Source organism: Leptinotarsa decemlineata, unplaced genomic scaffold, assembly GCF_025532065.1.
Source record: "Leptinotarsa decemlineata unplaced genomic scaffold, Ldec_3_MD MMD2_tig00078346_RagTag_RagTag, whole genome shotgun sequence".
NCBI classification, from domain to species: Eukaryota; Metazoa; Arthropoda; class Insecta; order Coleoptera; family Chrysomelidae; genus Leptinotarsa; species Leptinotarsa decemlineata.
The window spans coordinates 5,728,338-5,752,302 of record NW_027412724.1 but is presented as its reverse complement, the minus strand read 5'-3'; the positions used below and the strand labels follow the sequence as shown (position 1 = coordinate 5,752,302).

The following is a 23,965-nucleotide window of genomic DNA, read 5'->3' as shown; positions in this document are numbered from 1 at the left end:
TCTATTCCCGTGAGCGGGCGGGAACTCATGTTGATGACGTTGGCGGCTTCATAGTTGTCCTGTTTTCGGTCTGTATTTGGGCATTCCTGAAACACATCAACAGTGTGTTCATCACTTTCACAATGGAGAAGGAAATCCACAACGAATTGCCATTCTTTGACGTTTTGGTGAAGAGGACCGACACTAAGTGGGAAACATCTGTATACCGAAAACCCACTCATACGGGACAGTATCTGAACCACGAATCCAACCACCATCAATCGACTAAAAGAGGAACCATCAAGACTCTATTAGAACGTGCTTTTGGGCTCTGTAATACGAAGGAAGGTCTCGAGAAGGAGACCTTCAACGGAATGGCTACTCCAAAGCGATGGTAGAAAAGACTTTGGCTATAAGACAGCAGGAGCCTCGCAAGGAAGAGAAGCCGTCACAACCAGTGCTTGCACTTCCCTACATCAGAGGATTATCGGAGAGGATAAGAAGAATTGGTTCCAAATACAACATCAGAACCTGTTTCAGATCCGGTAACACTATCCGTAGCAGCCTCACGAAAACCAGGCCACCAAATGCGGACTGCGATTCCAAGAATTGCATTTACCGGATACCCTGTGAGTGCGGAAAATCCTATATTGGTGAAACTAAGAGGCCATTGAATGTTCGCATTGCCGAGCACAAGAAGCACACACAGCGAGGGGAAACCAGTAAATCAGGAATAGCAGACCATGTTTGGACCCATCAACACAACATCGAGGTTTAGGAGAAAATTCAAGGAAGCCGCATACGTGTTGTCCAACAACGTATTTAGCCAGGCCAGCGTAGAAATACGCAACATATGGAAACCCACCATCAAGCGAAAAATGGCCAACTCCCGCCAAAACGGTCATCTCCCACGAAACCAGTGAAGCGGAAAAGGAAAGCGGTGATAAGTGAAAGTACTCGAACGACCTATAAATAGTCATCTCTCGGAGAAATCAGTCCAGTCATCACCCGAAGACGATTGTAGATACTAACAATCGAAACGTCGTGAACTAACGTGACTTGGAATCTCTACACTTTTTATTTTTATATTCTTTTTTCGTTCCTTCATTTTTATTTTGCTTTTATTTATTCAATTGTTATATTTTTACTTGTAGTTTATTTCACTATTATTTCATTTCAGGTTTATTTTGCTTAATATAATTGTTATTTTCAGCTATTCATTTTTAATTCTTTTTTTTTAGTTGTTTCAGGGGTTTCAAATCATTTTATATAGTAGACAATGGAAGTCCGAACTAGTGAAATTCAACTGAAAGGAATTATTGAAAAATGATATATCATTTGGTTTTTCCTCTGCTGTTAGATTGTTTGCAAATAGCATCACTTCAGTTTTCGACTCGTTCAATAATAAATTATTTGTTTTCAACCAGTTTTGTGTTTTCTGAAAAATGTTACAACAGTTTACCAGTGAAGTAAAAATCAAAATAAATCGTATTGTACTAAATTATCAGAAATGACATAATGTGTCTCTTGCAGTGGCGTACGGAAATTATACTAAACAGACGAGGAAAAATTATGATAAAATATAAAGAATTAAACCTTGACAACGATGTTTTCGTTTCAATGCAATAATATTTCTGAGAATTTAGTGCCTACCATTATAGAATTGTACTATAGTAAGTTTTGACATAGATTTTTATCAAGTATCGGCCAGTTCTATTCGAATTTTAAATATATCAAGTTATGTGTCTATAAGTGCACTTGGCTTTGCATGTTGCTGTATATACAACCTTTAGCCAAAATTTCAAATATCGGTTTGTCAGCTTTATCAGCTGAAATGTTTTCAGAGGTATACCGAATTGTTATTTTAGATCTGTGTGATGTAGGTAGTTATTCGGAGTTGAAATTAATCATTCCACAACCTCTAGCCAGTAGAAAGTCATCTTCAGTTCAGACAGGTTGGAGCCTAGCTCCCTTACCCTTGCAGCTGATTTTTGTCAGAAGGACAAATGGATTCGCGACTGAGAGGTGGTGGCGGGATGAAAGTCCTCAGATATCAGTACCGCCCTTCACGGTGTAAACCTCTAGCCAAAAGCCAATTCGGTATGAATATATGATATCCGAAACTCCATAAGCATGTATTATTATCCGAAAAGGATTGAAATCAGGCTCTAGTATAGGTTTTATTGAGGTTGTTAGACATTTTTTGCAACGGTAGCCAGTTGGGTTGGCGTGAGTGGTTTGTTCCATTCATTCAATCGACCGTTAGGTGAAACGGTGGTTCAAGTTGTGAGGCCGGACTATCGATTTTCACTGCCTACCGCCCAAGCCGTGTTAGGAATCGCACGTTAAAAGGTAAGACCTAGTTAATCCTCAGTTCCGACTTTTGGGAGTTGAAGGAGAACATATTTCAAACAGATTGTTTCAAACAGATTATTATTACGAATCTGTCAACTCTAATTTGTGGTGATCTCGAGATGTTTTTCAGATATGTTTCTGAAACTTTCAGAAGATTATATAAGTAAAAATCTATTTGGAAAAGGATCAATTCTGAAAAGGTTGTCTCGAGTATAATGAATCCTCCATAACCCGCAATTATTAAAAACTTCAATCCCTTTTTACGAAATATATTTATGGGTTATTTTTTCAAGAGTTCTTACGTTGCGAGTTCTTCAATGATCGATGTTTCTCCATTTCAAATTGCATTATCAAGACTTGCAATTATTCCTGCTTCGTGAGGGGTAACAATAGGTTGGCAATTTAAAAAGGAGATTTTCAGAGTATATGTGTTTTAACAGGCTTTTTTCTGATACTAGATGTGAAAATATAACTATCTACCGTTTACCAATTTCTACTTATTGAACCTAAATTTGGAAAATTGTATGCTCTAAATAAATCAGTGTTTGATGTAAAAATATTGCCGTTCACAGTTCTCGATGTTTTATCATCATCTCAAATTGTATTATAAAGATTCATTTAGGTACTATTCCTGCTTCCTGGGAAGTAATACGCTTGCAATATAAAAAAGAGATTTTCAAAAAGTATGTATGCTTCAACAAGATTCTGATGCGGGATGATATTGACCTAACCTATCGTTCACCAGATGAACCCAGATGAAAAAACTGTGCTCTAAAACAACGATCTTGCTACCGTTGCTACCGCCATCTCTACGTTGAGTGCTGAAAGGACAACAAGAAATATCTGAAATAAAATTACCTTCAAGGCTGGGTGCAGTTCACGCTTGTTCACGGTTTTCTCAGAAATTATTTCGCCCTGCCATCTCTGTGTCAACTGCCGAAGAGATCAACATGACAAGCAGGAGTATTTCAAAATTACCTTTAATTCTGCTGGACACCGGATATATCAAGATCACGATTGAGTGGAGGTTATGAATGCGTTCAAACGTTAGTAACACTAACTAGATGATTACAGCAGGAATACGGCAGGAAGTTCGTGAATTGGTTCCAGTGCGGTTATTTGTTGGTTCTAGTTTCCATTCGAAATATAAAGAAAATATGATGAACCCTTGTGTGATACCGGAGCCTCCAGAAGATATTATTGGCGATGGACGATGGATGTCTATGGTAAGAAAAAGTTATTTGGAGAAATTCTTTATTAAATTCCTTTGTTTCACTATGTACAATTGGCATAACTTTTTGTGTATAGTACCGGGTATAGATTTAACGGTTTTGAAGATTTGTAATTCACAGATTTTATCCAAACAATCCTTCATGGAATAGCTATTTTTTAATGTTTTCCGAACAGAAAAGAAGAAAGACACATGTTTATGTTGATGATTAATGATAAAATGAAGGCATTTGTAATTATCGGATTGTATTTTTGAATGAGCTTTCCAACGTTTCGTCATCATAAGTAATTAGCATCTTCAGAAATACAAATTGTCTTTTAAATTCTTTGGATCCATAATCTCAGAAACTTACGACTGTCGCTCACCTCAGAATTCTCCATAATTCATTGGTTGAATCGCAACTGCAATATGCAATTATAGCTCAGGGAAGTGCAGCAGGGGTCCATCCGAAAAAAATATTAATTCTCCAGCAGCGTTTACTCAAAATAATATACCATAAAATAATAACTTACCCTTCGGATACTATTTTAGCTGAGAGAAAGTTACTAGATATAATGCAGTTGTATGCTGCTGTGAAACTAGAAACAATGTGAACAGAGTCAATTCGTTGAATTTATTTGAAAAGATAATAAAATCGATCCTTCGCATCACAGATCGGAGCGCAATCCACAGTATATTTGAAATTTAATGTAGGTATTATTAATAAACTGAACGTATTTAGATTTTTGTATAGATACCTATATGATATAAGCGTATTTACATAATTAGTGTTGTATTATTCCGATATGCACGAATGCACATTGAATAGTTGTTGCTGGCGATGGCGCCTGTGTAAGTAGTATATCCTTCTTTTGTTTTTTTATATGATGTTCACTGAATTCAGAGTATATTTTATCAACAAGCTTTATATAACTATGGCTTCTGTATTTCACTGTATGTAATTTGCATCAATGTACACGAAAATGAACATTATTATCATTACATTTGTTTGAAGGTGATTGACAATGTTTCGTGATGAATTTCACTACTTTGGACTTCCATTGTTTACTATATAAAATGATTTGAAATACCTGAAACAAGTAAAAAAGAATAATTAAAAAAGAATAGTTGAAAATAACAATTATATTAAGCAACAATAAACCTGAAATGAAATGATAGTGAAATAACCTACAAGTAAAAATATAATAATTGAATAAATAAAAATTAAAGGAATGAAAAAAGAAAATAATAAAAAATAAAAAAGTGTAGAGATTCCAAGTCACGTTAGTTCACGACGTTTCGATTGTTAGTATCCACAATCGTCTTCTGGTGACTTAGATTGCTCCTAGTAGTTCGACAAAATGCCTTGAATTCTTCACAAAAGATGATGTTTTTCCTAACAGTGGTTTTATTATTGGTAGTAAAAATCTGTACAAGTTTTGAATAGCTGAATATCTGGAGCTAATGATCCGTCTGAGCGGAACATCCTTCTTGTAGATTTTGGGTAGTCCATATAAGTGGGGGGGCTTACTGTGGTGAGGTGTTAGCGAAAAATGAAGTTGGTGTTTTTTCTCAAAGTTTGTTACAACTTTCTTTCAATTGATGTAGTAGGATCCCGTATGATCTTTGTATATTGTCCTTTCTGAAGAACCTCTTACGATCTTCTGTTTGTAGAGATCAGTATCCATCACAAAAGTAGGGTTTCCCTTATCTGCAGGTAGGATGTTGATGGTGTTATCTCTACGTAGGCCGTTCAGAGATCTTCGTTATTCATTGCTGATGTTTGATGTTGGAACTGGTTCTCGATCTAGCGGTTCTCTGATTTTCCATCTGAATTCTTCTACCTCTATCTGATCAATAAGGGAACTGATGGATTCCACTATTTCCAAAGTGGGCACAGATGTTGGCACAATAGCGAAATTTAGACCTTTCCTCAACAAGCATTCCTCTATGTCCGTGAGCCGGCGCGACGGGAGCTCATGTTGTTGACGTTGGCGGCTTCATAGTTGACTTTCTTTCTTCACTTTCTGTTGTGGGTATTCTCCATGTCTTGGCGGATCTTCAGGTACTTGCTTTCAATATTGGCAAAGATTGGTCCATGATCCTCTTCCAAGGTCTCTCTTCTTATTTCTTCAAATCGTTCTGTGGCATCCTGCATCACAGTTGACCTCTTTGAAGGGTGGTAATTAATTTGAGACTTAGTCAGTGCTCGGCTGGCGCATTCCAATATGCGTTTGGCTCTCTATCTCCTGGGAATGGCGATTTCAGCAGAACACCTTTGGGGATGATGTTGTCTCTAGCTCTGCACAAAAATCTAAGATGAGTTTCTCCTTTGGTAAGCTTGCTCGTAGTCTTCTCATATCCCCGAACCTGATCTCGTGAACCTTACTCAATTTATCAAAAACCAGATTTCCAAGAATAGTAGGAATCATTTCAATGAATTTTTATGCATCACTCTCTATCGAATAAAGGAACACGAAATTTTCATGGCATTCTTGCGTTACTTCCCGACTCAAATTACTTGAATAACTCAAATTATTATTTTCGAAAGAAAAATTAGTACCCACTGAATGTGTAATTCGATACTGGTAATCTTCGCAAAAAAATATCACCTTCTATTGCTCGATTCCTTAGTTTCTCTATCGCATTAAAGGTTTTGGAGCATAGCAACATATCTGATTTCTTTTTCTAAATAATATTTATCGACAATTTTACCTTCTCACAAGTAATCCTTCTCATGTGCCAGTATTTTATTAAAACAAATCCAAAAAATCAAAGAGTAGTGGGATTATCAAGAATTTGTTTGTTCTCTGGTGCACTATTGTAATAGTTCTTCATGAACAATTTATCATTGACATTTGCAATGATTCTCATGATTTTCATGAATCAGTCAGGATTGAAAGATATGTGACATTTATGTGAATATTTATATTTCTTAAATGTATCTAAAGTGATAGATACAGTAGGACATAGGTGAAGCACTTGCCAGAGAAGGGTAAAATGAGGTAGAAGCTACAAGAGAAAGAGCATGCTTTGATATAATCTTAACTTTTGACGTGTAGGCAAATTTGTAAAAAAGTTAATGAGAGCTGTGAGTTGTGAAGAATTAGACTGAAAATGAATTATATTTCTACATTAATTAAAACATGAGATTTTTATGTTTATTAGTATTGGGTTTAGTCTAATATTTGTTGGCTGTTACGTACATAACATGGTCATAACTTGGTTTTCCTCATACCTTTCAGTTCGGTTTCACTTTTTTAATACATTACACCTAGTTTTTCACACACTGATAATAATGAATGTACTAAGTTGAAAATTCGGTCACTTAAATATAATTCCTAAACCTGAAACGTTTTCCATATCTTCAGACGTTATGTCATTAATTTCAACAATATATCTTCAGAATGTCAAAAAGCACCGACATGGCCTCTCTTGTACTGGGTACAAACAATATAACGATATAACTTTAATCCTCTGGACCTATAGGTAATTTATTCAATACATCTGCAAGGAACCATAAGAGATACAAAATTATTGGAATACATTACAAATCATTGAAAATATCAAAATTGATTTTTATGATAGTCAAGTTTCATGTTCAGTTTCTTAAAAGTGAGTGAGGTCATGATCGAACCTTTGTATTACTTTTATGTTATGCCTTGCATTATTCCATCGGAGGAATTCGACACTATACATATATAGGAAGTGTCTAGTTTCACCAGTAAACACGTTCAAAGGAATTATGTTATTAAAGTAATTATCCTTGTCAGCGAGTTCTCACTCTGCATTCAAGTTCTATTCACGCTGTGCAAATTCTTATACAATTTCCATCCTTGTCAACAACTAGGTCACATTTAATATCTATTATGTTCTGCGAATTAGGTGGTCAGGTGGTCATTGCATTCACCTCTGCCACTAATAATAGTTCGATGTTGCATTCGTTTTCTTAATGTATTCAGCTATATCTCGCTGGTGTTTTGACTTAATTGGACATATTTGAAATGAAGTTTCAACATTGAACAAGCTATGTGAAAAGTTAGAATTCTGCCGAAAAAGTTGTATCATTAATATTTTCCATTGTCATTGAAACTTCCGAATCCCAGTTCATTCACGTTAATTCATTGGAATTTGTGAAATAGTAATTTTTTCCTCAGTTCAATCATGGTCCTTATTATTGAAGGGTAATTTCTGTCCAAATTGTCCATTTTTCCAAGTCTCCACAATTCACTGCGACTTCATAGGGTTATTGCATAACTTCTCACATATTTTCAGCATCTTTTTTATGAGTTACAACAAGTCCTTTGTTGAATGTTTGTCATATTCTTCCAGGCTTTGTCTGTAAATTGCTTGCCCCTTGTGTCTCAATGCCCCACATTCACAAAAGACATCACCAGCTATCTCTTTGTTGCATTGCCTGCAGCTGAAGTCTCTGTTTTATTGCTATTCTGTTCAGTATCTTGTGAATGGACAGAGATGCCACTGTTGATTACTGCTCTGTTGGAGTCAGTTTTTCAGTTTTTTTCCCAGGAGGAACCTTCATAGGAGTTTTGTCATGCCTGTTATCAGATATTTCACTGTGTTTTGCTTATTAGAGTTATTATTCAGTGCTTCACGGTATTCCCAGACTAGTCTTGTTCATCAATGCCCCAAAGTTGCGGCCTGGATGTCTAAGAATGTTGATCCGCTCATTTCGTAGAGACCTCAAATCAATATTATTTGAAGGGGGCAGATTCAATAGTGTTTTCAATCCAATTCATCAAATTTTAATATGAGAATATAACGTAGATACGTCTGGCCAGCAACAGCGCTACCTTTGACTTTTTTGTTCCAGGTTAATCGCTAATCACTTTTAGAAGTTCGTTAACAGTTGTACTTCTCCACCTCACAGTTTTAGATCTCCTAATCATCGTAACTTGGGTCTCTTAGTGCATTCTGATATAGTCCATCTAGATTAAAGGTGTTTTATTATAAAACTGAATCACATTGAATAACATTTCAGAGTACTATCTCATGCTCCTCTACAACTTGTGTAAGTGTGTTTTCTTAATAAAAATTGAGAATCAAGTTTCATAAAACATTTAAACAATTTTTTTTTTAATTTTACTAAATTGCTCCTTTATTTCAACGGAATATTGTTGATAATTTTTTGATTTCAAAATAATGTGGCTCCAAAACGAAAATCTTTTTTATTTTCATTGCAGATTTAACCAATCAGTTTTCTTTTCCAAAAACGTATCACCTCATTATTAAAATTAGTAAAATTTTCATATCGACTCCGAAGACACCTAAAATTCAGCAAGCAAGCTATTGAAATCCATTAGCCTAAGTACAATTTCAATGTTTCGGAAGAAACTCAGAAGGCTAAAGATGACTAGTTATCTAACCTAATTGATATATACGAAAATCATATCTTCTAAAATAAATAGCTTGACCACACCTTCTAATTAATCAGCCAGAAGTATTCAATCGCAACGGCACAGCCGCCAAGTTAGCGTCACCTGAAGTCGCCAACGTCTGTTGGTTCAATTGCATACCTACTAGATTTGAGGAAATTCGCGGTCATGTAATCGGAGCCCAAAAACACAACATTCGATCCAACACCAGAATACAGTGTCGACCTGCCAAAGGCTGAACCACGAAAACTCGACTGTCCTTCAAAGACAAACATGAGTAAGTAAGCACATCTTTCCGCATAAAGATGTGACCTATTGGATCGCCAAAAGAGTCAAAACACCAATATCAAGTATAAACAAGGCGATCCGTCGCAAAGCAAAGCTGCGACATCGACCCCCGAACGAGATCGTCCTTTGTCTGTAGCTTTTCCTACAATGCAATCAATCAAAACCAGAGCCCTCAATCAATATCTAATATCTGTATTTTTATCTATTGATTTTGTGCCATATAATGGTATGGTTCCATACAAGTTTTACGCTCACTTTCTACTTCTATTCAAATTTTCTCCGCCTTGTCTTTATTGATATTATACCATGAACGACCTTCGAAAACAAATTCCGAACAATTTCATATTTAATTTTTTCATTGTTACTGATTGTGAACCTAAGTTGTTTCCGGTTGAGCTCATTGTTGGCCCCATAATTACAAAAACTAACTTGATAGTAGCACTTTCAACTTCGTCTTCGTCAATCGAGTGAAAACCACCTCAAATATCAATTCGGCAAGATAAAGTAAATTCGAGAGAAAATACCAACGAACCCAGTGTGTACATATTGAAAGAGAAAGATTGAAAGACTAATATATAGGTAACACTTTATTGTGTACACAGTTTAAAAAATCAGAACACATGTTTCACTATAGAATAACTCAGGCGTGATTATACTAACTGAATTCTACTACTAAATTCTATAACAATTTCAATCAAATTACCTTTTACCTACTCAATGACTAATAATTTTACCTGAGTTTAGGTATGAACTAATAAAAAATTTACCATGAGAAAAACAAGTGTACAAATGGTGAACATGTAATAAACTAACATCAATTTCCACATTAGAAAAAAGATCGAATAGAGAGCAAGTATTCGATTATATTAGACTATTCAGTGAATTTTCAGACTTCTCAAATCTATTGATTTCCAAGCATCCCTTCCTCTTCCAAATGTTATATGCTATCGTACTGGTTGAACTCAAACCCATCTGCCAAAAAAAGGTTTCCAAATGTGGAATTGGCCTAGACATTCAAACAATTACCCCAATATTTTTTATATTCGGGAAAACGTTCTCCTCATTTGATAAATATCACACATATACGTTATGGAGTTTCGTCAAATATAAGCCAATTCCATCAAATATTACCAAGGATACTTTCAATTCCAGTGTGGTCAATGTGTTCAGCGACAGCTCTATATGAAATTTGTCACTGATTCCAAACAGTTTCTGTGCCATTGATAAATAATGTTTGTCTAGATACCGCCACATTTTCAAATAGTTATGAATGCACTTCCTTTCATATGTAACCCTTCTTTTCATGAAATTTAATCCAAAGTCCCATCCATACTAAGCCATACTAATTCCATACACACTAATTCCATACACAAAGAGTCACAGTCTGTGACTCTTTCACGCCTAAACCACTGAACGGATTTAGCTGAAACTTTACATAAATACAGCTTATACATCAGAATAACATATAGGCTACAATTCATTTTGTGAAATTTTGGTCATAATATAACGATAAGTATTATATAAGTTGAAAAAATTTCTTGCTCCCTGGGAGCTATCTTAGCGTACGCGGCCTATAATGTTGGAGTTACATGCAGATAATGTACCGTAAGATTGTTTATCTCAAATAGTTCCAAATAAAAGTCCGCGATAGCATATATCTACCTCTTATGTGATAGTCACTATATGCACAATACTGAGCCATAAATACAATTGAATTGGCTACTTTTTTACAATGTCAGTGAAATTTTTATAAAAATTGATACAATTGTCGTTTCAAGTATCCAATACAGATAAAGCATGTCTATTACACTAAGTAATTTGGACGAACCGTTCAGAAGTTATCACGATAAGATTAACTTGATATAACGCAGTGAGCCATTGCGCGTCGCGTCTACTGAAAGACGACGGAGGACGAAGCGCAGGGGTATAGGGGTAGTCTGAGCAATGAAGCGCCATCGCCGAGAACGCGATCTGAACGCGGGCAGACGCGAAATTTCTTTATAGGCAACATAGTTCGATTCTCGAAGCTATTCATTACTCAGGGCAGTTGGCATATTTTTTCAGTTACTTTATTTTTAAAGTGAAAATATAAATTTCTAGCTGTTGCCCGCGGCTTTGCCCGCGTTACAATATTTTTTCATTCACTCAAAACTTCAGGTTTCCGCCTTCAAAACTGACAAAATTCAAAACAATCTTTAAACCCCTATTTTTTCCCTTGGGTGTGGAAATTCCTGATTTCTTTTCTTGATGCTTATTTACGCTATACAAAGAACCTACCTGAATATTTCAGAATTCTAGGTTCAGTAGCTTCGGCTGTACGTTAATATAAAAGTATCAGTCAATCAATAGGTACCTTTACATTTGAATCCGTGAAGCTGTTTAGGCGTAAAAAAAAGTAAAAAACGTAAATAAATACATAACATTCATGCATCCTCACAAACAGTACGCATTTATAATGTGAGTAGGATTAGTAGGATTACCAATGTATTTGATTCTAATCCTTCCAGTTTTTTTCGCTGATGCTATTCAGAATGATTGACTGACACTTTTATTTTAACGTAAAGCCTAAGCTACTTAACCTAGAATCTTGAAACATGCAGGTAGGTTCTTTGTATAGCGTAAATAAACATCAAATCAGAAATTTCCTCCCCCGAAGGGGGAAACTAGGGGTTTGAAGATTATATTGAATTTTCCCAGTTTTGAAGTTCCAAACCTGAAATTTTGGTTTAGTAAAAAAATAATATAACTATTTTTTTAAAATGGTCTGTCACGAAACTTGTGACAAACCAAATTCTACGCGGGCGAAGCCGCGGGCAACAGTTAGTATTTTATAATATTCACAAGAAACATATTTCCAAGAATAACCTGAGAAACAGATTTTCATATCAATTGAACTTTTCAAACACAAACCCACAGTTAACAACATTTCAGCAAAACATGCATCTGCACATAATTTATTTTCACTCTCCGAATATTTTCACAATATTTCCACTTCAATATTCGAATGTCGACAGAGAAATTTACTGGGCATGTTAACAAACTCTTAAAATATGTTTTCAATACTATATCGACACATTTGGTCTGGCGGTTCTGAAAGCCAGAGCGATCTATTTTCACACATCTCAGGATTTTTTTATTTGAAATTATCAAGAACAAAGTTCTACGTTGAGCAAATATTTTTCAATTGTTTCAAAACAAACATTTTTCTAATGTTCCCTCAGATATTTCATGAGAATATTCATTTTATTTTACGAATGTTGCCAAATAAAAATTCAGCATAACTATATTTCAATCAGCTGAAATTATTTGTTGATGTTTTTTAAGAAGAATGGTTACCAGTATTTATTGAAATGTTACTTGCGTAACATCACATATCTCGTACAATGCAAAATCAAGAGATCTGTATTATTACTGAGATAACATATTTCTTCGCCTGAGTACATATACCTTGCAGCGTCGGATTCTTTGGAGGGCATTATATTTTTTGTTGGTGAAAATCCTATCACTTCTATACATTCGTTTTATTCCTACGCAACTGGTAAAATTGAATGATTGATATAAACGGAAATGGGCTTGATGACCTATGCATAATAATCCAAGAGGGAAATGCTGAATCGAAAAAGGAGATTGCTAGCTTAAAAAAGGACTCATGTGCGGAAATTCATGAAATATAAGCGTCAAAATAAAAAAAAAGCTGTAAGAAAGCTGTAAAAAAATATCAATCAGCAACAAACTGGTAAAAAATATGATTGGCCTTCTACTTCTATTTCGATACAAAAAATGTGGGAATTTTCTAAAGAAAGAAAGGAATCTTCCAATTTTAATAAGCTGGTAATTGAATGCTCCATAGGAAATTTTCTTCATTTGTATTAGATTGGTCAGCATAATTCAGATGAACCGAGGTCCATTGTAGCAGAAGTCGAACACTACCAACTGAAATCTAGAAATATCTCCTGGCGACTAACTGCATGAGAATAATCTATGTGTGTCTCAAGACTACTACAAAGAGGACTATACATTCTCTCCCAGCATATAAGGGCCGCTAAATCTAAATTCAAAGTTGTTCAGATCGCAATAGTTACTCTCATTACAGATAACCAGACAACGAAATATACCCCTTCGATCACCTAGAGAACCATTCAGTATTTATATGGACCGGTGTCACTTTTTGTGATCGTGATAGAATAAATAGTGTATTCGTATCTCATCGTTCACTAAAGAAACAGCTAGCATAGAGAAAAATAACACCAGATGCCAGGAAAAAAAATAATAAAAAAACTAACTGAAAATCATATTTTACCTTCTGCTATTATACACTGTACAATATCTCGTAGTTTATATTTTATCTGTTCAAATATAGGGTCATTCATTCATTGATTTGAAATGATGTATTTTTAGAAATGACGTAAGTATCATTGAACCTGTGTGAAACTTTGTTAGACCCACAGTCCGATCCTATAATAATACAGATCGATTCATAAGAGCTGATAGGGTTACTAGAGCTGGTGTTGCATTTCACTATATAAAAAACTGATTTCAATCCAAAATCTTATTGTCTCTATTGAGCAAGTGTCTCGACCAATTGTGGATCTCTGTTAATCATTCAGGACAAGAGACTTTACAAACCACCTGAAGCAAACATCAGTAGTCATTTCTAAAACTTTCGCTTCCATACTGTAGATCAAAAAACCGCCCCAAAACACTTACGTAAAATTCAAAGTAATGCTGTTGGATATGATGACATGCTTCATATGGTAGAGGAAGAATTCATTCATTACATTACATTTACCAGTACTTTTCCTTGAACGTGGAAATAGTCGAAATACGCCTTGGTCCTTCCTCTTCCAAAATGTTTTTCACCTACAGAATACTTGGACTTGCGAGTGAGGACATGCGAAAAAAACTCACACATGTTTGGTCCTCTTAGATTGCAGATTGACATTGCGTCATCATCATACTCCCTCCACGAGGATTCAATTTTTTGGATTTTCTTCTGACGTTGGGTGCGATTACAAGTCCTTTGTTGTTCAGTATTGGTATCTGCGATTTTCATTTATACAAAATGAATAGCGAAACTCACCATTATGCAGACGACACCCAAATATATTTCTCCGTCACATTAAGATGAAGAATGACAACCGTCTTCAAGTCAATGATTGCCGGAATCTTGGTTTAGGTTAATACTTATTTGAAACGTCAGCAACTTATGTAAAGCGTCGTACAATATTATTGGGAAATTGTATCTGAATCGTGATCATCTTTCCATAAAAATCAAGCTGAAATTATGCGATGATATGCAGGGTGTTTCCTGACTACAGTACGAAACTCCAGAGGATGATTCTTTAGGTCGTTTTAAGAAAAATAGTTTTTGAGAACATATGTCCGGAGTTGCTTTGTTTCTGAGATACAGGGCGTTGAAGTTTAATAAAAAACGGTATTTATGAAATATAAATATTCTTACACTAATTTGGTTGAAATTTGCTACAGTTATTCGAAATAATGAGGCGCCTATTTAGCTCTAACTGGATTGAAATTATTAGGTTCAGTGGAGTCTCAGTGGGTATCACAACCAACAATATTGAGCTATTACATCTAGGGTTGACTTTTTCTTTTGGAATCCATATTGTCTGTCCGACAATAGCTTGTTTTTCCCCCTAACTAATTAATTCTTTCTCTCAAAACTTTCTCCACTACTTTGGCAATTGGGAATATCAAAGTGATAGTCGATAATTGACAGGATTTGTTTTTCGTCATTTTTATAGAGAGGTTTGATGATCCCTTTTTCAAGTTCTTATGAAAATACCCCAAATTGAAAAATTTTATTTGTCAAATGAGTGGGATGGGAGCTTATAATGTCGGATACGATAACCTCGTATCCAGAGGCTTCACCATTATTTAGAGATTTTATGTAATGTTCTACCTCCACTTCGGTAGTATGGATTAAAAAGAAATTATTTTTATTCATCTTTATTTCTGCATCAGCATTGAATAGGTTGTTTGTTTCTCCTGCATTTTTTCCACACTTCCTAAATGTAGAGCAAACAAATTTGCAATTTTATGTTCGTCAGTTATTTTACTTCGATCTCATATGACTTTCTTTATTTTAGTATCTTTTTTGTTTTCTTTACATTTTTTTTTTCACTGACTTCCAAAGATTTTTATCATAAAGTTTGTTCTTCTCTATTATTTTTTCATTGTATTGTGTTTTTGTCTTGCTCATTAGTATGTTCAATTTATTCCTGCGTACATTCTGTTGATTTCCATGAGGTGTTTTTATTAGTATATTTGTTGCCCTATCAATACTTTCAGTTGCATAGAAATCGCGCCACTCCTGTTCTGAGAACTTCATGATTTGAAACTCTCTTTTTTGCAGGTTTTGTTTAAGCTTTTCTTCATTTCTTTCTATGAGAATAAATACGATGATTGGGTTGTGGTCAGTGATAGGTGTTTCAAAATTGATTGGTAAATTCCTTCTTGAAGGTTGAATATATATGATAAATACAACTACTAGTATTATCAACTTGTCTGGTGGGGCTATTTATACATGATAAAAACCCGTTTTCGCTAATGATATTTCGGTATTGGCGAGCAAAATCCACGTCTTATGAAAAAAAATTATTTCTATATGACCTGGTTCATTTTGAGTTTTTTTTTGGTTACTCAAGAAGATTAGCACGGAATTTATAAGACACGTAGAAGGTGGTATGCACAAAATATATTCAGGCGCATCGTTACACATAAAGACATGCCTGAAGAAGCTATTGTTTAGCGAAACAACGTATTGCGTTTTTGTGAAACTGTATAGTGAAAATCTCACAATGAAGTGTTTCTTGAATACGTTATGGATTTTCATCAAGTATTAGCCAATTCCATCACATATAAGAACGAAGTATAAGAATATCTTTCCCTAATGGAATCGGTAGGTGATAACAACAGGGGTTTGAATGTCTAAAAAAGCCTTCATGGCAGACTAATGGACATGAAAAAATTGCTCTCACATCACAGGATGTTTTCAATCAGAATCCATTAACGTGTACAATATACAGGATGAATCTCCATAAGCTCCAATTGAATATTAGGAAAACTAAATGAAAATTCAATGTGAAGAGTGAGTGATTTTTGCGGAATCTCCAATCGAAAATTGAGGACATTGTTTCCTCTTTAAATAATATATTTCCAATAATAAAATTCACTTATGAGTTAGAAAATAAAGGACAACTTCCATTTCTTGACGTTTTTGTAATCAGGAGCCAATATGGAGGGTTAGAATACGATGTATTTAGAAAGGAAATAAGCACGTACATGTATATTCCTGACAGCTCATATCACTGTGGACAGCACAAACGTGCTGGGTTGAATTTTCTAGTACATCGTCTTTTGACTTTTCCTCTAACACATGAGAGGTTCACAAAAGAAAAACGTACAATACGGGAAATAGCAGCCACTAACGGTTTCTCGAGGGGTATTGTAGATGACATAATGAGGAAGAATAAGTTGTAGATTAATTGTAGATGACATAATGAGGAAGAATAAGTTTAGGTTGAGAATGAACCAAATCTCGATTTTTAGAAAGGACAAAAACCAAGATGAATATATCGCAGTTCCATACCACTAATTCACGAAGCAACTTTGGGAAGATTTTCAAGGAACTAGGTATGAAGGTGATTTTTGAAACATACACAACAGAGCCTTTTAGGAAGTCCAAAAGACAAAGTCGAGAATTTGGAAAAGTCTGGAATTTACGAAATTAAATGTAAGGACTGCGATGCATATCGCTGTCCAATAGTATGGACAGACAAAAACACCTATTAGCACACTTGAAATATGGAAGACCTAAAAAATCAGTAGTCGCCCATCATATTTTGCAGCGCAACAGCTCTTGACTCTCCTCGATTGCGTTATTCCAAATATGGTCGCTTGTTGATCTTTGTTTCCGAAAACCGTATTGATGATCGCTCAAGACGTTGAAGCCTTCCAAATATTTAAGGATATGCTTGTTTACGGCTTTCGCAATGATTTTTGATATCACTGATAGCAAAGCGACTGGTCTATAGGTGTTTGAAAGAGTTTTCTTAACCTTTTTGGGAATAGGCTGAACGCGAGCAATCTTCCAACAAGAAGAAAAAACTTCTTTCTTGTAAGACAGGTTGAAAAGTTCATTTGCGCACTTTTTAAGTACGATGACGGTTACTCATCAGGACCAGACGCTTTGTTGATATTGAGCTGTTTCAAATTTCACTTGACTAGACGCTGTCGAAAAGTAATTTCCGGCATTGTGGATTCTAGTGTGGGAATAGTAGGTGGTGCCTTCCCCAGAAAATGGAGTGTGGAGTGGGACACAAATTGTTCAGCTAGTAGATTTGCTTTTTCTATGGCTGTTGTTAAAATTGAACCAACCGCTTGTGTTAGTGGTGGAATTGTGAATTGCTGATTGACAGCTTTAGCTACCGACCAGAAGAACCTAGACCCGTTGGGATTGGCAAGCAATTTATCCCTAATTCTCTGACTGTGGAGTTCTTTGCTTTCATTTATCTTAAGTTTGCAGCTGCTGTGAGCATGAAACAACCTTGTTCAGTTTTCGGCACTAGGATTTTTGTGCCACTGCCGGTATGCGAAATTTTTGGAGGCGATAGCTTGCTCGCAATTTTTGTTGAACCAAGGTTTGTCGTTAGAAGGTCGTTTCATCAAAGGAATATATGCATCCATGGATGCTAAAATAACTTAAGTGACTTCAGAAGCATAAGTTGATGGATCTTTAGAGCTGAAACAAACATCTAGCCAGGGGAAACTTCGGAAATGGTTTTGAAGATCCTCCCATTCAGCTGATCTGTAATTCCAAACTTTGCGCGGATCAGATTGTTTCTCAACAATTATCGGTAATTCACTCAACACTGAAATGAGTTTGTGATCAAAAGATCCTACTGGAGACCTTACGGTGACTGTATAAATTTCTGGATTGGTTGTTAGGTATGTATCCAGAAGAGTAGCATATTCTCCATCACGGTCAGGAATCCTGGTTGGCTCATTTATAATCTGAGTAAGTCCGCTGCTCATTGCAAAAGCCTCAGCTTCGCGACCTTTTTCGTCGTTGATATTCGAAAATTTGAGCCATTCTATATTGTGGACATTAAGTTACCGGATATGGAAATTTCAGCACTGGGATGATTGATTTGTAGAAAATCAATGGTTCACTTGCAAGTGAAGAGAACATTGACGGAGTTTGTTGAAGGAGTGGCTTTGGTTTCTGTGAATGCAAGAATATGAGGACTACTTGATTGCAGATGTTGGTGTACTGAGTTTATACTTTATACACGTGCAGAAAGGGAAACGTTTTACTTCACCTCGATGAGTTAGTTCGTAAATTCAAAGTATTTTTCACAAAGAAAAATTTTCTATTTATCGGTAACTTTTGCTCATCAATTATACGTTTCAGATGCTAAAATCTGCTTTCGCCTTCAGAATCGAAAAATATTCAATAGATTATAAAACGTTTTTTCTTCACTGATCTGTTCATTTCTGAACTTTTTCGCCAAAGGAGTTTTAAAATGTGAAATATGTCAGTGTTGTTGATTGACTTCTGAAACATTTCATGTAGTACAAGATGTTCTCTGATATCAGTCTGTCGCCATTTCGCCACATTACATATCTTTCTTCCACAGGGGTAGCCAAGTACACTCCTTTGTAAGAAGCGGTTCGAAATACACTTCTCTCCAGATATAAGAATATACGCTGATTTTTTGAGTTTTTATCTCTTGAAGTGGGGTTCGTCTCGTTTCATTCAACTTGATGTTCACCGTCTGATTGGGTTCTGACAATTTTGATCCTGCTGATGTCATCTTAATGTTCATTCTCACGTACTTTTAATGGTCTTGATGTTTCACCAATATAACTTTCCTAAGAGCACAGTATCTCATGTTATATTTAAAATCTAATTAATTTCTAATTATTGCTAATGTGGGTGGTTCAACTTCAGGAGAGCTGTTAAATATCGGCATACAATTTGACTGCAACTAATTTAGAATCAGTCGTTGCCCTAACCATGCGAGAGTTTAGACTTGTCTATTGAAGTTTGTGAATCGAAAATGAATATTTCTAGTGAATGAAATTTATGAATGAATAAATTTTGAGTTTTAAAATACTATATAAGATGCATAAAAAATGAAATCGAAAGACAGAGTTACATGAATGAAAATGACGTTAGTGACTTTTCATACTGAAATCTCCAATTGAAGCATCATAATCTAATCAATGAGCTACGTCATTTTCAACTGGAATAGCAAGAGCGGAAAACAGATCGGTCATAGAAGTTTTCAGTTATGTTTTAATAATTTTCAATCTCAAAAAGCTCGTTTCAACTGTCTCAGATATTAAGATAATAATTTTAGGACTTTCCAGTGGTAGGGCACACTTGCTGATTTTTTTAAATTATATTTCAGCACCGAGATAATATCATCGTTTTCTCGATAAAAGAGGCTAAATAAAAGTTGATCATGGCGATTTCCCCAAAATGAATATCAAATACAGCGCATCGAGAGGAAATGCTTGAAGAGCGCAATTCAAAAATAGTGAATTTTCAGTTTAGTTTAGTACTGTTTGAGAATTCATTTTTATATTATTTTCATCAATACCATAGAATAAAATGAAGTGGCTGATTTAATTTTTTTTCTCTTTGGGCCAGGCCCCTGCAAGAGCATGGACGACTGTCAAGACCGTCCTCCCTTAAGGCCACCAGTCAGAATTAGACAATTTTGAAACAATTAATGCATCATTCATTATATGAGAGTTTTTATTCCTAGACGTATATCTACTTCGAATATTCTTAACAAGGAAAGTTATTTGATTGAACATAGTACTTGGTCCCCTGATTATATAATGACGATGCTCAACGATTTTTATTAAATACTTCCTTGATAGCAGAAACTCTTAGTACCCGTAGCAAATGTTGGAGTATTTTTTCATGTTTCATTTATTATATAATCAAATTATAAATATAATAAATACTGTTTAAAAAACTTACTCGGTGAGTCACAATTCTTTCCAAACACAATTTGTTAAAAATCTCTGAGGGAGATATAACAACCAATTATAATTTATTCAAAATATTTACACAAAAGGATTTTTGTTAACCTGCCTAATTAAATGCAAACAAAGACTTCGATACAATCTTTTTATATTCAATACAGTTTTTGAGAGAAACAGCCGTCTATATATCACATTCTACCAAAATATTTTCGAGAATGATTGAAACATTTATAGTCATCGTTTCTGAAATTCAGAGTAATAAACAATAATTCGTAAGCTTGGGTGGAAATGAATGTTTCATTTATTGGAAAAATTCCAATTGGCGTTTACTAACATTCGCGAGAACTAGCAACTGAATAACATTCGGTTCACTAGAAATTCCTTTGAAAGCCTTGCAAAAAATTGATTCTACATGTATTTGATATCTAATCAAGATAATTTGAAATCGGAATACAACTAAATTAAAACCAACCAACAAACAAAGTAACCCAAACAAAGATAGATGCGTGGTCAAAGCATTTGCATCTATTGGGTAAAATAAACAAATGTAACGAAATGAACTTTGAATGTTCAAGACCGTCTCGGATATACCTACACAGTAGGTTGAATGGACTGACGCCTATCACAAAACAACCACTCCACTGGCTAATACTACGAACGGCGTTGGATTATATCCGACAGGCGTCAGTGCAGGAATCTTCACAAAAAATTTCCTGCATATGCAATTGGCAATACAACTGCAGTTGGTTAGTACCTCGTCCACTAGATGGAGTGACATTCTTGTTGTTCGCTCCATCTTAAGACAAGGAATGAAATACTCTGAAAGAATTTCGATTTTCAATTATGGAATATCATTGACTTTAGGTCGATGAAGGCCACTATCTTGCAGTGACGAGTGGCTAAAGAGTCCCAAACCGGTCTGCAGGTGTGCTTGTTCCAAAATTGAAGGTCGACTCTTTCAGTTGTATTGCCAGTTGTATTGTTAGAAATCACACGTTGAAAGGTAAGACCTCGTTAATCCTTAGCTCGCACAAGTTTCGACTTCTGACGGTTGTCGTTCGTAGGGCTGCGACAGGGATAAGGAAAAAACAGATTTTAAGAACAGTTTTTTTTTAATTGAATATGCAGAAAATTTTCTGTGAAGATTCCAGATATAATCCAACGCCATTCGTGGTAATAGCCAGTGGAGTTGTTGTTTTCTGATAGGCGTTAGTTCATTCAACCTACTGTGTAGGTATATCCGAGACAGGCTTGAACATCTAAAGTTCATTTTTTACTGCCTGTCTTCAAGCATAGCCCACTAACTAATAATAAAACAAACAAGCCTCTCCACGCTGGTCAATCAGAATTTAACTACAATCGGCTGGCGGAATTCTTTGTTACAGTGTCGGAGTGATCAGTTAAATTTTAACCCATGTGGTGTGTACATACATATACGATATTTTAAAGTTTAAAATTTTTAAAATGTCAGGTACTGACATGTTATTAAAAAAATAAAATTTCGTTCGTTCCTTAATGCGACTCTGTACAAGCAGCCTTGTCTGGGAGATCACGTGTACTATGTATAATAATATTTTGGGGCACTCTTTTGCTTATGAACGGAGTATAGTGTCAATAGTGTCTGTTGTTATTGATAAATACTCTATTGAGAGAGGTAATATCTATATAACGGATGTTTTGATAACCTTGTTTGTATCCAGTTGTTGTAAGTTCTTGACATCAATAGAAAAATAATTGGGAATTTGTCACATTTCTTGGATTTGAACTAGCTAAAATATTATTGAATTACAAAAATCTTTAATATGTTTCTACAAATAATCTATTTTTCTATTTATGATATTTTTAATTTGAGAAAGTCATAAATAGCTCATAGTGTACCTAGACATTATAACAGATTTTGTGATAATTTAGTGATATTCAAATTTTATACATTTTACTAAACAGTAAGCTTCATGAAGTAAGTTGAATCTATTTTACTGGTTCACTTTGTTTTCTCTTGATTGTTTCAGTCGCCGACTTATAGACTGATGTTTTGATACTTTCGCCATTTCTTTCAGTTTCATCCACTGAGGATAAAGGTGAAGAATGGAAACACAGTATATAAATATAATGACATTTCCTTCATTGACTTTATGCCAACGAAAAAATCTAATGTGGTCGAAAACATTTGTTATTCAGGTTTGACTGACAATTCTATCACAGTGAGAGGAAACACCCTATTGGTAGTGATAGTTCATGAAGACATCGCATCGATTGATCCGGTCAGTTGTTTTCTACTCCTTCCATTGATATTTTTCAAAATTTCATTCTTTTCATAATCGGTATCAACATGTTTTTGAATTGTTTGTTTCATGAAAATAATATGACTTTTTTATAATTCACAATACGTAACTGTGACACATCAACTTTACCTGCAACTTATGTAAAAATCATGTGCTCATATGGCTAAATAAATTTCCATTATCATGTTTGTGTCGATGAAGATGTCTAGGATGATCTTTGGACTAGAATTTATAGAGTACCTAAATAGAATGTCGCTAGGACATCTATCATAGGAAATATCAAAAGTTTTCTGTTGTATTAGAAAAATCATGACTTGTCCATTTGTTTGAAGGTGGTTGAAACTGTTTCATAATGAATTTCATTAGTTCGGACTTCCATTGTCTAATAGAATATAAAATGATTTGAAATCACTGAAAAAATCAACAAAATCAAAATGAATAGCTGAAAATAACAATTATATTAAGCAAAAAAAACCTGAAATAGAATTACAATATAATAGAAAACAAGCAACAATTGGAAATTGAACAATTAAAAGGAAAATAAAAATTAAAAGCTTTCAAGCCAAGTTACTTCACGACGTTTCAATTGTTAGTAGCCACAATCATCTTTTTTTATTAAAGACAAAACACAAACACTACAGGAAAATATTTAAGGCGTTCTCAGAGCGGTGTCTGTGCGGAAGTAGCGATTTACATTAGATTTGAATCGCTGGAAGTTAAATTCGATTAGAAAAACGTTCTCATTAACGCAGTTCCTCAGATGAAAGAGTTCTTAAAAAGTAAAGTTCGAGATGTTATGAGTTGAACCTCATAACGATGAGCAGCAGCAGACCGATATGTACCGATTTTGGTGGAATCAAATGTGCCAAGCCCCTTGAACTTGAAGAGAGACAAATCTCCAACCCCATACATGAGAACAATACTCCAAAGAAGAACTGATCTGAGCATTATAAAGTATCAAAAGTTGCTGAGGTGTATACAGTTTTCTAGTTCGGAATAGTGTTCCAAACTTTTGAGGAGCAGCCTTTGCAATTCCAGCGACATGATTGTGCCAAGACATATTAGTGTCAATTTCAACCCCCAACACACTCATGGAAGCAGAAAGCGGAGTTATTAGACCTGACATCATTATATCCTTCGTAGCCGATGACCTGGAATCCAAATGGAATGTCTAGACAAGTGTGGTGTCGCCAGCAAAGTAATATATTAGATTTTTTGGTTTTTCCAATAAGTCGTTTATATACAATAAAAAGAAAGTTGGAACACCAGCGTTGATGATGAAAGTATTCGAGAGACATCCATCGACGGCCACTTGCAGGGAACGTTTTTCTAGATAGCTGAAGCAAACTCTCATGCCACACACGGTCAAAAGCCTTAGAAATATCAAGCACAACAGCTCTTGATTCCCCATGTTTCTCGATTGCGTTATTTCA

At 35.1% G+C, this 23,965-nt stretch overlaps 1 protein-coding gene across 1 annotated transcript in view; it reads left to right on the top strand.

Annotated features, from left to right (window-relative positions):
* The first annotated feature begins 3,334 nt into the window (after positions 1–3,334).
* LOC111512146 (platelet-activating factor acetylhydrolase IB subunit alpha2) overlaps positions 3,335–23,965 on the top strand; it is a 61,324-nt gene continuing 40,693 nt past the window's right edge. Inside the window, exon 1 of the mRNA XM_023168252.2 lies at positions 3,335–3,560. Within this exon, the coding sequence (XP_023024020.1) occupies positions 3,399–3,560 (162 nt within the window). The 5' untranslated portion in view covers positions 3,335–3,398. The remainder of the gene's footprint in view (positions 3,561–23,965) is intronic.